Source organism: Colobus angolensis, unplaced genomic scaffold (assembly GCF_000951035.1).
Source record: "Colobus angolensis palliatus isolate OR3802 unplaced genomic scaffold, Cang.pa_1.0 Scaffold3, whole genome shotgun sequence".
NCBI lineage: Eukaryota > Metazoa > Chordata > Mammalia > Primates > Cercopithecidae > Colobus > Colobus angolensis.
Window position 1 is genome coordinate 16,633,524 of NW_012116265.1, and position 16,921 is coordinate 16,650,444.

At 52.3% G+C, this 16,921-nt stretch overlaps 1 protein-coding gene across 2 annotated transcripts in view; it reads right to left on the reverse strand.

Moving 5' to 3' along the window:
• The window catches only part of TMEM63C (transmembrane protein 63C), an 85,952-nt gene that overhangs the window by 26,096 nt on the left and 42,935 nt on the right, over positions 1-16,921 (reverse strand). For both annotated transcript variants that reach the window (XM_011949513.1, XM_011949512.1), the window contains 6 exons: positions 13,673-13,835; positions 13,051-13,130; positions 12,519-12,600; positions 6,844-6,881; positions 3,757-3,899; positions 2,026-2,074 (listed from right to left, as the gene is read on the reverse strand). In XM_011949513.1, the coding sequence (XP_011804903.1) occupies positions 2,026-2,074; positions 3,757-3,899; positions 6,844-6,881; positions 12,519-12,600; positions 13,051-13,130; positions 13,673-13,822 (542 nt within the window). In that variant the 5' untranslated portion in view covers positions 13,823-13,835. The remainder of the gene's footprint in view (positions 1-2,025; positions 2,075-3,756; positions 3,900-6,843; positions 6,882-12,518; positions 12,601-13,050; positions 13,131-13,672; positions 13,836-16,921) is intronic.

The following is a 16,921-nucleotide window of genomic DNA, read 5'->3' on the forward strand; positions in this document are numbered from 1 at the left end:
CTATCACAGTCTCCTAGGGCTCCCTGCTCCCTCCCACCCATCACAGTTTCCCCGGACCCCCCATCCCACCCATTGCAGTCTCCCTGGACCCCCCAGCCGGTCACGGTCACAGTCTCCTTGGACCCATTCCACCCGTCGCAGTCTCCTGGGACACCTCCCCCGACCCATCACAGTCTCCCAGGTCTCCCTCCCAGCCATCACAGTCTCCCCAAATATCTCCCCATCCATTGCAGTCTTCTCAGACCCTCCCCTCCCACTGATCACAATCTCCCAGGAGCCCCCTCTCCCAGCCCACATGCAGTCATTCCAGGAACACCTTCTTGGAGTCCAGACACTCAGGTGCCTTGGAAGGGGCATCAGTGGTGAGAAGGGGTCTTGCTCCAGCTCATGAGCGGGACGTGTATTGAGTGTTTACTCTGAGCCAGATCCACGTGGGACTTAGTGCATGGTGTGTATCTTCTCACTAGACTCAACCACACACACAGCCATGCATGTGGTTATCTTCACTTCACTCAAAGGGAAATGAGGGTGAGAGAGGGTCGGTGACCCATCCAAGGTCACCGTTGCAGTGGTGCGCTGGGAGGTGAGCCCAGAGCTGCTGAAGAACTTAGATTCATCACTGTAACACCATCCTGCCAGCTGCTGTGGCTCAGGCCCCCATGGTTGCAAAGCAGACCAAGTGAGGAAGAACCTGGGTTACCTGCAGGCCTTGGGGGAGGAGAGCCAGATGGTTTGCAGCACCGCCCCTGGGGTAGGAGAGTCATGGCACTTGGGCCATGTTTGCCATCCCTGCTTTCAACTCACGTGATGCCATCCCAAAGTATCTGGCTAGGATTGCTACTCAGAAATAGGGCCTACCTTATTCCACATGGTTAGAGGGGAGAAAGGTCACCTTGCTTCAAAAGGTGCCTGGCACCTCACATGCCATTGCCATCTGCTAGATGCCTCCACCCTCAGTTTCCATAGAGGGGCAAGGCTACATGGTCTCTACAGAACACTCCAGCTCTCTGCCAGGATGGAGTCATGGAGATTGATGGCTTTTTGCTGTTCTATTAGAATTCACTTTTTGTTGGGAAGATGTAGGTACCTCGGGCCAGCAATGGGCCTTGGGAAGGAGCCGATATCCCTGCTCTGGTTGGCATCCCCAGGGGAGGATATGGTGAAAGCAGAGATGAGAGGATGTCATAGCCCCTTTCCGCTGATTTCAAGTTTGGGTTAAGCCAGTCTGCTCCAAAGTGTATTGCAGGAGAGCAGGGGCAGAGGGACAGGGGTGGGAGGAGGCGAGATGGGGCAGGGGTGTGTGAACCCCACTCACCGTGGCTGGAACTGCTTCTGCAGCTTTTTCAGGAATCAGCCAAGCTGGCCTAGACACCTAGGCCATGGCACGGCCCAACAGGGCCGCATTTGGCTTGGGGTAAATTGATATGCCACCAGCCAGGTCGGCTGATGTTGAAACCCACAGGTTTCTGGCCTGTGAGGGGAAGGAGCTTAGACAGTACATCCACCAGCCCTTCCCCAGTGATGGACATGGATAAGGACTGAAGCTCAGTGTTGGGGGCACATTGCTTCAGACCCAGGGCCAGTTAATGGCAGAGGTGGGGCAGGAGTCTGCTGTGGGACTCTGAGGGGGACTGTGAGGCCCGTGATTCACTCAGGGATATGATGGCTGACTGGAACCTATTGGTGGCAGGAAAACAATCTTCAATCTCTTTCAGCACAGGGCCTCTGCCTCTTGGGATCTGGGTACACTAAGCAAATAGGACCATTTCTCCACGTCTTCATGAGTGGCCAGTTTGGGCAGCTCCACTCATGACAGATGAGGACACAGGGTCTCATCTCACACCAAGAGTCCTGCCCTACCGAGAGGATGCAGCTTCCAGCATCTCACTCAGGACCCGGTTCCCAGGGAAACCAGGCCTTTCTTATCAGCAAAACAGTGCCCATGTTACAAACTGACATGTGAGACCTCCTGTCCACACCAACACCCCCAGCCAATGGAATGGGAGGTTCAGATCAGGTACCTACTCTGTGGAGACATTGACAATGGTGGTCCGAGCAAAGTGACTGCTCCAGTCTGAAAGAGAAAGAAGTTACTGGCTCCTCAGTTGCTGTGGGGCACCAGAGTTCAAGGTTCCTGGACGAATGCCTGGGGTCTGGAGATGCTTGCCTTTGTCCTCCTCTTCCTTCCAGTTCCCCAGAGCTTGTGCCCAACTTTTAACAAAAACATCGGAGGTCTCTTTTCCCTGGCACTGCTGACTGGGGCTCTCGGGAGGAAAGCGTGAACACTTCTTTGTGTGGTATCTCCAGGGCACAACTGGCGCATAATGGACACCCAGTGAATGCTTGTTGAAGGTACCAGCCATCCAGCCATGAGCAGAATGATGACATTAGCAACACTATCACCACTGGCAATGTCCAGAAAAGGCAACACTGCCTTATTCAGAGGAAATCCTTCTGGCTAGGTGTATTAGTTTGACGGTTCAGATACTCCCTTGTAAAATGTATCTAAAAATCCTGCATGATATTATCACTGCCAACATACCAGCTCTTAGGATGAGACAAGATAAGGACTCAGATGTTACTCTAGTAGTGGAATTTGGTGGCATGGACACTCTGTGTGCTAAACTGAATTAAGATCTACCTCTGGCCAAGGACAAACAGGTAGAAACCTGGAATCAAGGTAAAGCTGGTTTCCACTGGGGCATTTAAGGTGCTATTCTGCACCACCCAGTTGTACAGTCTTCATACAGCTCCGTTCAGCTTCATGATTCTAAGTGAAATACTACCTGCTATTCATTGAGCATCTACTATGTATATGAAGCACTGTGTAGGTATGTGATCTCCCAATCCCTAAGACAGTTGAGGAAAGTGAAGCTTGGGAGACTGATTTGCCATATACAAGGTTAAATCACATGTTAGCGGCCAGACGCGGTGGCTCATGCCTGTAATCTCAGCACTTTGGGAGGCTGAGGCGGGCGGATCACTGGAGGTCAGGAGTTTGAGACCAGCCCAGCCAACATGGTGAAACCCTGTCTCTACTAAAAATACAAAAATTAGCCAGGCGTGGGGGCAAGTGCCTGTAATCCCAGCTACTCCGGAGGCTGAGGCAGGGGAATCACTTGAACCCAGGAGGCAGAGGTTGCAGTGAGCTGAGATTGTGCCATTGCACTCCAGCCTGGGCGACAATAGCAAAACTCTGTCTCAATAAATAAATAAATAAAATAACGTATTAGCTAGGCAAAGGTATTTTCTGGGGTGCAGGTGTGGGTAAACATTGTGGAGTCCTGATTTTTCTGTTTTGGAAGCCAAGGTCTCATCCACAATGCTGTTCTGTCCAAAGGGCTTACCCTCTTCCAATGAGTGGGAGCAGAGGTCCCACAAGACAAATTCTGCACTCACGGTGTTATGTCCAACAGAGTGGGTTCAGGGATCTTTGCAGTGGGTCACATGTCACAAAAGGGTCCCCAGGAACACCCAGCCAGAGTGGGGCCATGAATGAACACTGAGTTCCCAACTGAATTAACACTATGTGCCCACTGTGTGCCAGGCCCTGGGTCAAACCTGTGACAAAGGAGGAATCGTCTCCAGTCTCCACCTGAGAGAAGTGAAGCATGGCTTGTCCAAGTTCACACAACAACAAACTCCAAGAGGCAGGATTAAAATAGATGTCTAGACCCTCAACCCCAGCCCTGACTGGCTTGCCTGGCTGCCTCTCAGGTCCAGCTGCTGCCCTGGGGCCCACTGAGCTCTGCCTACCCAGAACGGATCCAGTATAGTTGATGGGCAAAATGATGCCCAGGGAGGGGATGCAGATGATGAGCACAAAGATGATGAGGTGGTACTGGAACACAATGTAGATGCGTGCGTCGTCCCCACACTTGTTAATCAGATCCTCGTCCCTGGAAGAGACACATAGACAAGGACATGCCTCGGGAGCCAGCGTGGTCACCACTTGTTGCGGGGAGGTAGAGGGAAGGGCAGCAAATGATCACTGCCTCCCCAAGTGTTTTTTTTTTTTTTTAATATTGCCCTATATCTCAAAGCCTCTGTTATCCCTGAAGTATACCTTAACCAAATTTCACAGACATATCAAAGATAGGGGCTCTGTTACAGATACACACTCAGGAATCCAGAAACACTCTTGAAATAGAGCGTTCATTCATCCTTTTATTACTTCTTCAAACATTTTGAGTGGTTGCTGTGGTGCAGCCTTACCACCAGACAAAGCATTCATGGTATTGAGAGGCAGCCTATTGGGAAAAAAGGAACACCTGAAACCCACGAGAGATAACGAGCTATCACTCCACACTGCCAGATTTGCCAAAGTTGGGAAGTTGGACAACACTAAGTGTTGGTGAGAGTGTGGGGCACTGGGAGCTCTCCTGTTCTCACGGGTGTATACACTGGCCCAGTTACACTGGAGAACAGTTGGTATTATCTACTGAAATGGAAATCATGCACATTCTATGATCTAGCGATTCCACTCCTAGGTTTACACCCAACAGAAATGCACGACATGTGTACCCAGAGACATGTATAAAAATTTCATAGATACATTACTTGTAACATCCTCAAACTGGAAACAACTTACATGTCTATCAAGGTGAAATGGACACAAGAAATGTGATATATAAATCATGAAATACTATACAGCAGTGGTCCCCAACTTTTTTGGCACCAGGGACCAGTTTTGTGGAAGACAATTTTTTCCATTGTTTCTGTAGTCACTGCCCCAGTTCAGGTCACCAGCACCTCCCACCTCAACTATTGGAATAGCCTCTTTAACTGCTCACTTTGACTTTGGACTTTCTCTAAGGCCATTCACTCTCCACACTTCCGCCTAAACACATATATCGTTTTGACTTTCCTGCTTGAAAATACTAATTGACTCCCTACTGTCTCTAGATGAAAGCCCAAGATTCTCAGTATGCCAGTCAAGATCCCAGCTGAGGCCCAATGCGGTGGCTCATGCCTGTAATCCCAGCACTTTGAAAGACTGAGGCAGGTGGACCACCTCAGGTCAGGAGTTCGAGGCCAGCCTGGCCAACATGGTGAAACCCCGTCTTTACTAAAAATACAAAAATTAGCAGGGCATAGTGGCGTGTGCCTGTAATCCCAGCTACTCAGGAGGCTGAGGTAGGAAAATTGCTTGAACCCAGGAGGCGGAGGTTGCAGTGAACTGAGGCTATGCCACTGCACTCCAACCTGGGCGACACAGAGAGACTCTGCCTCAAAAAAAAACCCCAACTGATCCTTCCAGCCCAATCTTTTACCCTCCCCTGCCACACCTACCATGAAATCTTGCTTCTAACCACACCAGATTTACCATGTCTGGGTACACCCTACTCATCTCTGCAACAAACTGGCTCACACAGTCCTTTACTTCTTTTTTTTTTTTTTTTCTGAGACGGATTCTCGCTCTGTCACCCAGGCTGGAATGCAGTGGCATGATCTCGGCTCACTGCAAGCTCCGCCTCCCAGGTTCACATGATTCTCCTGCCTCAGCCTCCCGAGTAGCTGGGACTACAGGTGCCTGCTACCATGCCCAGCTAATTTTTTGTATTCTTAATAGAGATGGGGTTTCACCATGTTAGTCAGGATGGTCTCGATCTCCTGACCTTGTCATCCGCCCACTTCGGCCTCCCAAAGTCCTGGGATTACAGGCGTGAGCCACCGTGCCCGGCCACAGTCCTTTACTTCTGATGTGCCCTCCACATCCCACATCGCGCCTGTCGAAACTCTTCCTGTCCTCTAACGCCTAGCTCAAAACTGTACTTTTCCAGTTGGAATTCATTTATCTCTTCCCCAGATGCTCTCTGCACGGCAATTATAACCCTCCCATTCTGAATTCTACGAAGGGAGTCTTGTTCACCTTTATTTCTCCAATCAGATCGCATGCGTTTGTGCATGGGGACTCTGCTTGACTTATTGCTGCTCAGTAAACGCATTAAACTGTCTTCTATGACGCTGCTCTCAAGGGGTGCTGGATGCACAGTGCAATGCCCTGCCTTCCTGCTTTCCCAGATGCTGAGTCCCTGATAGAGGGGCCTCCATGATAGGAGTCTTTGGGTAAGGGTAGGGTGGAGGGGTTTTAAGGATGGGCAGGACAGGACAGATGGAGCACATTGAGGGAGAGCCCATGAGTATGTGGGGTCTGAGGTGGAGGAAGAGCCGTGTGCACACATGAATGTGTGTGTGCGTATATGTATGAGGGTGCACGCGTGTATGCCTATGCAGTGGGAACATAGAGTTCTGGTAAGTGTCTGCGCTGCTGAAGCGTCTGGTTGGTGTTGAGGAATCAGGAGAAAATAGGTAACTTGAGGTCGGCTTGCAGGGGAAAACGGGTGACTTGGGGTCTGCTTGCTTGCAAAGTGGGGTCTGGCATTCAAGAAACCCAGAAGGTGAGGTGGGCAAGGGCTGCCCCGCTGCTCTCCAGGCACTGAGGCCGAGAGAGGCCTGCCCTTCTGCCCGATGTGTTTGCTTGGGCAGAAGGGTGAACACATGATACGCTGAATGATGTTCACAGAAATCAAGCAGATAGCACAAAGGAAGGATTTCTTTTTCCTCATGTGGGGTTCACAGAAGCATTTCTATAAGCATGTGAGTAATGATTCAGTTATTAAAAGTGGTCCTTCCCTGAGGGGCAGTGGGCTGTGCCCAGTTCCCACTTCACCAATTGTCACCCAGGAAAGCATCCTTCACTGGTGATGGGCCAAGGTGGTGGGGAGGGTGTGGAGCTCAGGCCCTGTCATCCCAGGCTGGGGGCTGCTAACTTTTCCAGGAGCCTCCACCCCCTATCCCCGAGGCAACACGGTCACAAGCCCACAGAGCCCGGGCACTTACTTCATGGTTATGCTGTTGAAGAACCAGGAACAGAAGCCCTGGGGGGAAAGGAGAGAAACTGTGAGAAAACTCAGGCCCTGACCCGCCCTGCCCAGCTCTGGGAACCCAGGCGGCCGGGTCATCTGAGGCAGCCGCGGCAGTGTCCGGGGCCTCCTTCCTGGGAAAAAGAGTCTGAAGGCTCAGTTGGGAACCGGTGAGTGTGGAGGGAGATGCTTCCTTGGAAATGAGGGGACATCTCTGCCTTCCTGTTATAGGAAATGGGGTTTAGAAGGTGACTCTTGAACTGGAGGGGGAGAAGTGACTCCTTCTGGGGTGAACATCTGTCGCTCTCTGTCCGTCCTTCATGCTTCCTTCCGGAGATGCCCTTGCCTGGATGCGTGTGGTCCAGTGGGCTCCTACTCTTACTCTGTCCAAGTGGGAATTTGCCTCCAGTGACTGACTGGCCAATGGGAACTTTACCCAAGTGGGGCCAATTAAAATTTCCTTAAGGAAGCCAGGCATGGTGGCTCACACTCTTAATCTCAGCAGCTCAAGAGGCTGAGGCAGGTGGATCACTTGAGCCCAGGAGTTTGAGTCCAGCCTGGGAGACCCCACTTATTAAAATTAAAAAAAAAAAAAAATCCCTTAAGGAGACTGATATGGGTGTTGCAAGGGAGAAGGTCTCTTTCCCTCTGAATTCCTGCACCTCAGTAAACATCACCTCTGAATTCCTGCACCTCAGTAAACATCACCTCTGAATTCCTGCACCTCAGTAAACATCACCTCTGAATTCCTGCACCTCAGTAAACATCACCTCTGAATTCCTGCACCTCAGTAAACGTCACCTCTGAATCCCTGCACCTCAGTAAACGTCACCTCTGAATCCCTGCACCTCAGTAAACGTCACCTCTGAATCCCTGCACCTCAGTAAACATCATGAAGCCTGGAGTGGTTTGGTGGCATCTTTGATGCCATGTGCTGAGGGTACTGTCCTGTTGACACCTTTCTCTTGGGGTCTTGCTGTCTAGAGTTTCTGGGTGGTGGGGAAAGGTGGCCTCAGCCATGGGGAGACTGGTGGCGGACTAGAGTCGTCTTTGGAATGGTGTGTAAGAGCGGGGGCTAGGGCCTGCAACTCTAAAAGCTGCCAGCTCCGGTAGCTGGTGAAGTTACCCTGGTGCCTCCTTCTTTCTGGGATCCCAGAGGACTTAGCAAAACCTTGCACAAGGTTACAGCTCTAGAATGACTCCATTTGGGTCATGTGCACTTCTGTGAACCAGGCAGACCTCTTGATTGACAGTCCTCTGGAACCACATGGACTGGGGAAGAGGTGTTTCCCAAAAGGAAGCAACTATCAGCCAACCTGACACAGGGAAGGAGACTTAGAAGGTGGGCCTTACGCCAAGGGGAGCAAAGGACATCTGTTTCTTTTTTGCCTTTCCTCGTTGCTTCCTTTTGAGAAGGCACAAAAGAAACAGCAGTCCCTTGCTCCCCTTGGCATAAGTCCCACCTTCTAAGACCCCTTCCCTGTGTTGGGTTGGCTGATGGTGACAATGGCCAATCGGTGGGTGTTCATGGCAGGATATTCCTCCAGCTATATCCTGGGGAGCTAAATTAAGGATAAAGGTTCAGGTGTGAGTCAGAGCAATGAAGGGGAATAGCATGCTGGTGGCAGCAGCAGTGGGGAGCATCCCAGAGAGGGGTAACTAGCAAGGCAGAGCTGGGCCGAGAGAGGTCCAGTCACCCCTCCTGCATGGAGAGTCTGTCTCCACGGCCCAGCTGGGCAAACAGGGTGCGACTGACTAAGGGAACAAGTAGCTTTTTTTTTTTTTTTTTTTTGAGACAGAGTCTCGCTCTGTCGCCCAGGCTGGAGTGCAGTGGTGTGATCTACGCTCACTGCAAGTTCCACCGCCTCCCGGGTTCCCGCCATTCTCCTGCCTCAGCCTCCCGAGCAGCTGGGACTACAGGCGCCCGCCACCTCGCCCGGCTAATTTTTTTGTATTTTTTAGTAGAGACGGGGTTTCACCGTGTTTACCAGGATGGTCTCGATCTCCTGACCTCGTGATCCACCTACCTCGGCCTCCCAAAGTGCTGGGATTACAGGTGTGAGCCACCACGCCCGGCCATAAGTAGCTTTCTTGATGGTCCCTCATGATTAGGCACCACTGGGGACACACCTTCCTGGGAATGTGTTTCTGCCCCTTCCACTACAGGTGCACAGGTGTATACTAGAATAGACAGAGGATGGGTCATCCACCAACACACACACACACACTCCCTCCCCTGAGTACCCGTTGTGGCTCTGAAGGCATAAACCATTCAGAAAGTTCAGCAGCTGAACAGCCACACGAGAGGCAGACACAGGGCTGCAGTTCCCAGGAGCCAGCTCAGCTGATGTGACAGAGTGACAGCTGTCAGTTCACTTTGCCTATCTGAGCTCCCACCACCTGGGGGTAACAATGCCTGACCCAAATTGCTCAGGGAACCATGGTGAGACCCATTTTCTTCACCCACACCACCTGGCCCTGGCTGAAGTCTCCCCACCCTGGCTGGACACTGTGGGGGCCGCCTCACTGAACTCTCTGTTCCCCATTTAATTTAATTTATGCCTTCTTCAGTTTGCTGCCATAGGGATTTATCTTCTAGACTTTTAAAAATAAAACCTTTTTTTTCTGTCATTGTAACAAGAAAAAAAATCAAAGTGATGTTTCTAAAAGTAAAGCTGCGAGCCACATTGCAAGGTAGGTGTTGCTGCCCTTTTTCTACCTAGGAAGCCTCCAAGAGATGAAGTCACTTGTCTGAGGCTCTGCACTTTGGAGAGGGCAGATCCTAGCAAGTGAAGGATCCAGCCTCTCGAGGGATGACTATGGAAGGAATGTAGCTCCACTTACTTAGCACAGCTGACAAATACGCATCAGATGCTAAGTACATGGCAGGCTGGATTGGACGTGGGGTACAGTGATGAGCAAATCCAAGTTCAGGGCTTGTGGAAACAGATGCACTAGACTGATCTCGCAGATGAGGGATCGTTACAGACAGGGTTAAAAATGTTAAACAGAAGGAATGCATTTTCTTTGGCTATATAACAAGAGATCTGGACCCAGGAAGGGTGGTCAGGGCTCCCTGCGGAAGTATGCTTCAGCTGCAATCTCAACAAAAGGTGAGCGACTCCGAGAAGGGCCACTGGGGAAGGGGGAGAGGGAAGAGCCTGGGAAAGGACTGGTGGAGGGAAGCAGGTGGCCCTATTGAGAAACTAAAAGGTGGACCCATGTGGCGGGGATAGGGGAGTTGGGAGGAGTAAGGGAGGACGGACCAAACTACCAGGCCACGGCACAGCATCTATAATTGATTCCGCGGGCCCTGGGAAGACAGTGAAGGTCTCTGCAGCAGAAAATATGTCCCCAGGCGGGGGAATCTCTGTGGATGCAGGTGGAAAATGGATAAGGGCCCTGGAGTGTGGACTTAAAGGGATCAGTTAGAGCTACTGCAGTTGTCCAGGCAAAAGGCTGATGGAGGCCTGGACCAGGGAATGGTAGGAGGGAAAGAGAGAAAGAAAGCGGGGAAGGTCAAAGCAACACAACGTGGAGACACATTGGCCATGCTCGGGGGCCTGGGTAAGAGGGAGACGAGACCCTGGGGAGGATGGTGGGAGGTCTGAGACCAAGGTCACAGGAACAGGTGGGTGTGGTAGGATATCATGCAATGTTTTGGACAAATGGAACCCCAAATGACCACAATATCCATGTGGAGGCATTTTGAAAGACATTGAATAAATCAGCCTGGGGCCCAGTGAGAGGATTAGCTGGAGAGAGGAATTTAAAAGTTTATGTGTAGAGATGGCAAAGGAAGTTGTCAGTGTGGGCGTCACTGCCCAGGAGTCAGGGCGAGGGGAAGGGGATGGGATCAGCTGGTTGAGGAGACTCCCAGTGTGGAAGAGAAGCCTGCAAAGGAGACACAGCAGGAGCAGACAGAGAGCTAGAAGGAAAACCCAAAGAATGTGACATCACCTATGCAAGGGAGAACACCCGTGCAAGAGAGAAAGACGGTCTACGGGGTCGCACGTTTTGGAGAACACAGGCGAGATGTGAACTGAGAAAAGTACATTGGATTTAGTGGTGGGGCGAACCACTGCTGACCTTCAGGGTTGTCTGGGTGGAGTGATGGACAGGAGTTCACATTTGAGGAGGTTGAGGCGTGAGTGGGAGAGGAGGTATAAGTGGGAGGGGAGGTGTGAGAGGGTGGCGAGGTGAGAGTGGGAGGCATGAGTGGGAGGCATGAGTGGGAGAGGAGACGTGAATGGGAGGGGGGCATGAGTGGGAGGGGAGGCGTGAGTGGGAGGTGAGAGGGGGAGGGGAGGCATGAGTGGAAGGCATGAGTGGGAGAGGAGGCATGACTGGGAGAGGAGGCGTGGTGGGAGGTGAGAGGGGGAGGGGAGGCATGAGTGGGAGGCATGAGTGGAAGGCATGAGTGGGAGAGGAGGCATGAGTGGGAGAGGAGGCGTGGTGGGAGGTGAGGGGGGAGGAGAGGCATGAGTGGAAGGCATGAGTGGGAGAGGAGGCATGAGTGGGAGAGGAGGCGTGAGTGGGAGGTGAGAGGGGGAGGGGAGGCGGGACATAAGTGGGAGGCAGGGCTCGTGAGTGGCAGGGGAGGCATGAGTGGGAGGCAGGACATGAGTGGGAGGCGGGGCTTGAGTGGCAGGGAGGCGTGAGTGGCAGGTGGGGTGTGAGAGAGGAGGCGTGAGTGGGAGGTGGGGCGTGAGTGGGAGGGGAGGGGTGAGTGGGAGGGGGCATGAGTGGGTTGGGAGGCCAGAGTGGGAGGGGAGGCATGAGTGGGAAAGGAGGCAAGAGTAGGAGGGGAGGCGTGAATGGGAGGAGGGGTGTGAGTGGGAGGCGGGGCGTGAGTGAGAGGCCGGGTGTGAGTGAGAGGTGAGGAAGTGGTGACCGCAGCATGGGCCACTGTCAGAAGTTCAGCTGTGTGTGGGGGTGGGGAGGGAGGATGTTCTCAGGGCGCCCTCTCAAAGTATTCAGGGCCCCACTGAAATGTCACCACTGCCCAAGACCATCCCTGACCTCCCCTGTGCCGCAGATCCCCCTTGTTCTCCACTGTGCCTTATCACCAGTCTATGTGCTTCTGTCTGCTCGTCTCCCCTGCCCGGGGAAGACAGCGCCATGAGGCAGGACTTGGTGCTCAGCTCCCAGTCCAGTGGCTGGCAGACAGCAGGTGCTTCCCAGCAAGTGGCTGAAGGGCTGGTCTTCGCCAGGGAAGGGGAGGAGGCAGCAGACTGCGCTCCACTAAACAAGGCTGGGGAGCCTGAGGCTGAGGGAATCCCTGCCAGATGACTAGAATCTTCTATGTGAAATGGGCGGTGAGGCCTTGACTCAGTCAGAGGCGAGGACATGGGCAGGACAGGACTGTGAGAAGGGTTGGAGATTTGAGCAGAGAAGACAAATTAATGTTAAAAATCTCTCTAAGATGTTTTAATTAGTTAACACTTACTTGGCACCCTAGTAGTAGGTATGGTCAATATCTCTATCTTTTAGGTGGGAAAACTGAGTCTGGGGGAGGCTGAGGAATTTGGAAGTGGTTGAGCCCGGCTGATTGCAAAGCCCCAGGGTCTGAGCCGTGCTTCTCCCCGTGCCCACCACGCCCGCCTGCCCAGCACCGGGACTCCCCCTGCCTAGACTGCTACCAGCACTCACCTTGTCTCTGCGTTCCATCTCCAAGGAAGTCTCTGAGGGAGAAGTCTTCTCGCTCTGCTCCCCATAGATCAGCGAGGTCAGGCTGCCAGCCAGGGACGGGGCAGGGAGGTAAGAAAGGAAAGAAAAGGTCCCAGCTGCCTGCCCTGCTCCCTCTCCACTCCCTGGCTGAGGGCTGCCCTCTGCTCTGCAAGGGGCAGGCATGCCTCAGCTCCTTTGCTGAGCACACAGCTCTGGGCACAGACGGCGATCGCCCCGTGCCAGGTGCACCAGGCATCCTGGGAGTCCAGTCATGTGATCCAGAAAGTCTAAGACCAGAGAAGAACATGGCCTTGTGCCCGGGGATGGCTGCCCTCCAGGTCCCCTTCCTGCAGGGAGGGCAGAGCAGGGGCACAGGCCACCTGCTGGCGAGACACCTGCTGCAGCTTGGGTGCTGGGCAGAGCCGCGTCCTGACCATGGCAGCAGGTTCTCCCTAAGGGGGCAGCAGGTTCTCCCCAAGGGGGCAACAGCTCACCCATCTCGACCCCTCCTCACCTGTCATTGTGTATCAGCAGAGCCAGGCGCCCATAGTCCCACGCAGCTTTCCGGAGGAAGGAGTAAACCACAAGGACGAGCTACAGGCCAGGAAAAGCAATGTGGGGTGGGAGAGTTCATGGATCCCTTCCCCTTGGCTGGCCCCCCGCATTCCCTTGGGGGAGACCCTGTCCCTAATGTCCCCAGGGAGCTCCTCCACTAGAAGGTGAGCTCTGTTGGAGTAGGGGCCATTCCTTTCAACTCTGGGTTGCCAGTGCCCAGCAGCTGCTGGGTACAGAGCGGACGCTCAGAGTTCGTTGAATGAAGGAGCTGGCGGTATGTTCAGAACTATGGGACCAGAATGTGCCTTGAAGACCTCAGCAGTGAGAAACAGGAGGGAGGCCAGGTGGACCTTTGGACAATGATGCATGGAAGAGAATCCCAGGAATTCTGCCTGTTCCTCCAGCCTCTTCTCTCCGAGGCCCACCTACCCGGGCCACCCTGGGCAGGACTGACATTCAGGTAGTTCGTATCACTGTGGCTGTTGTCCATTTGGACAACTGGGTCCCCCACTGTGTCACCTGTGAAAGTTCAACCCTGTCTGAGGCTTTACTGTTTGCCTCCTGCAGTGCCCAGGACTCACCACCCACAGGGCGATGTTGAGGCACAGCACGGTGGGGACACCCCCGAAGGGCTGCCCCTGGAGGACGGTGCTCCGAGACTGGAAGCATTCGTCCACTGTCATGTTCTTTAACCTTCCCCCTGTACTCAGTTCCTCCGGTGAGGCAGACATCGTGGGAGGTTCCCTGGGGAACAGAGGGCGTCCAGGTCAGACACAAAGATTCCCTTGCATTTTGCAAAACACAGAAGCCTAATGGGGAGTTGTGGATGGGCACCGAGTGCCTTGGCCAGGCTGGGCCACTCCATACCCAAGACAGGAAGTTCAGCCCACGAGACGGCACACAGCCCTGTCCTGCAAGAGAACAGCTGCCTCACACCCAGGGCCGGATGACAGACTAGCTCTGGTTTCCTGGGAGAGTTCTTATTTTGTACCACTGGATCCCTGGAATGAGAGCTGTAAAATGCACATCCAAATGGGTCTTTCCAGTTCTACCTTGGGAAGTTTTTCTTGTATATAAATGAACAAATCTCACAAAGGTGGGTCAGACCCCGGCGTGGAAATGTTCATGTTGGGAGTCAAAACCGCTGTGTTCACGGAACGCCCGTGCAGATAGGGCTCAGTGACAACCATCTCTGCATTCAACAATCTCTGATCCAGTCACCATCCAGCCATGGTAAGGGCCATAGCTCTTAGGGGATGCAGTGCCTGGCACGTGCAGTGACTCAAGAAAGGCCCCTGTCTTTTTTTTTTCTTTTAACTTCTGTGGGTACATAGTAGTTGCATATATTTATGGAGTACCTGAGATGTTTGATACAGGCATGCAATGAGATACAAGCACATCAGGATAAATGAGGTATCCATCCTTTTGAGCATTTATCCTTTGGGTTACAGACAATCCAATTATACTCTGTTAGTTGCTTTAAAGTGTACAATTAAATTATTTTTGACTATAGTCACCCTGCTGTGCTAGTGAATACTAGGTCTTATTCATTCTGTTTTTTTGTACATATTAAGCATCCCCACTCCCCACGACCCCCATACCCTTCTTAGCCTCTGGTAACCATCCTTCTACTCTCTATCTCCATGAATTCAATTGTTTTAATTTTTTGCTCCCACAAATAACTGGGAATATGTGGAGCTTGTTATTTCTATGCCTGGCTTAGAAAGGTCTCTGTCTTCCAGGCATTTGAACTGGGGAGACCAGCACCTGCCCAGGGACCTGAGCCAACTCCGTGAGCCTGAACATTCTGGTGAGACACCAGTGCAGAGCCTGCCATCCCTGGCATCACATTCCTCAGGCATGGATAAGAGTGGGAAGGGCGGGTGAAAATGGGAGGTGTCCGGTAGCTACTTGAACTTATCTGCAAGGTAGCTGTTCTCGCAAAAGACCATTCATTTTGCCTTCAGACCTCACCTCTACCTGGAAACCCCTCACTTCCATTCAAGCAAAGTAGACTCATTCATCCATTCATTGATGCATTTGAGTATTTGGTGAGCAACTGCTTTATGCTAGACAAATGCACCAGTGAACAAGATAAATAAAAACCCCTCCCTTGTGGGATTCCACTGGGGAGACAAAGTGGAGGGATGCAGGTGAGGTTAGAATTGTAAAGGAGTGATTGGGGAAGGCCTCGCTGAGAGAATGACATTTGAGCAAGGACTTGAGGGAGTGAAGCACGCAGTTGCGGGGGAAGAGCACTTTAAGCGGAGAAGAGGCCCTGGGCTTGGAGCTTGCGCGGAGAGCTGGGGAAGCAAGCAGATCAGTGGGCTGCACAGGGCAGGGTGAAGGGCATGGGGAGTGAGCCATGGAGTGAATTAAAACGACTTTCTTTTTTTTTTTAAAAGAGAGAGAGACTTGCTCTGTCACCCAGGCTGGAGTGCGGTGGCACGGTCCTAGCTCACTGTAGCCCCCAATTCCTGCGCTCAAGCAATATTAAAGAGTAGCTGGGACTACAGGTGCATGCCACCACACCAGGCTAATTCTTAACATTTTTAAATAGAAACAAGGGTCTCACTATGTTGCCCAGGCTGGTCTCAAACTCCTGACCTCAAGTGATTCTCCTGCCTTGGCCTCCCAAAGCGCTGGGATTACAGGCACGAGCCGCTGCACCAGGCCCACAATAACATGATTTAATGAGAACTCTTTGATCCTCATATGGAGACTAGGTGAGGGAGCAGGAGGGGTAAACAAGCAGAGAAGCAGACGTGGAGAGCTCAGCCAGGGTCCGAGCAGGAGACAATGGTAGCCTGGACTGGGATGGGCGCAGTGGAGGTGGGAGATGTGCTCAGATTTTGGAAATATTCTGAATGTGGAGCCAACAAGATTTGCCGGTAGATTAGATAGGGGATGTAAAAGAGTGAGAGGAGTCAAGGATGACTCGCAAGTTTTTGGCCTGAGCCACTAGAAGATAGAGTTGCTGTTATGGAATGGGAGAGGCAGAAAGTGCAGGATGGAAATGGACAGTGGAGGGGGAGTGGGTGTAGGGGTGCGACCAGGAGTTGAGTTTGGAACATGCTAAGTGGAGATGGGGAACAGAGAGTTGGAGAGGTGAGTCTGCAGTTCCGAAGAGACTGGAGACGAAAAATTTGAGACAAAAGCCACCAGCAGAGCGACAACTCTTCGAGGCAAAGCCCTGAATTACAGAAGAGAATGTAGCGGGAGGAGAGATCCAAGGTGGGAGCCTTGGGTGCACCAATATCTACAGGGCAGGGGAGGAGAAAACAGAAAGAGACTGAGAAGCAGCAGCCAGGAAGGAAGGAGGAAAAGCAGGAGAGGGTGGTGTCCTGGGTTGAATGAAGACAATGTTTCCAGGAGGAGGGAGGAATCAGTGTTGATGTGGTCAAGAAAGATGACAACTGTGAATGATCCATGGTGTCTCTCTCTCTCTCTCTCTCCCCTTCTTTCTCTCTCTCCTTCCTTTCTCTCTCTTTCCTTTCTCTCTCTCTCTCCTTCCTTTCTCTCTCTCTCTCTCTCTCTCTCTCTCTCTCTTTCACTTGAGGCACGAGCCACTGCGCCTGGCCAAATTAGCCATGGTTTAAGCCATGTGCAAGTGGCCAGACTGGAATAGGCTCCAGAGAGAATGACAGGAGAGGAATTGGAGCCAGTGGGCAAAAACAGCTCTCTGGAAGAGTAATTGGAGGTGAAAGTGGTTAAGATGGGAGAAATAACACATTGTATAGTGGTGGGAATGATTCAGTAGAAGAAGTAGGAGGAGGCGGGAACTGCTGGAGCAAAGTGAGACTGAGAGGGTTGGGAACTAGTGCACAGTG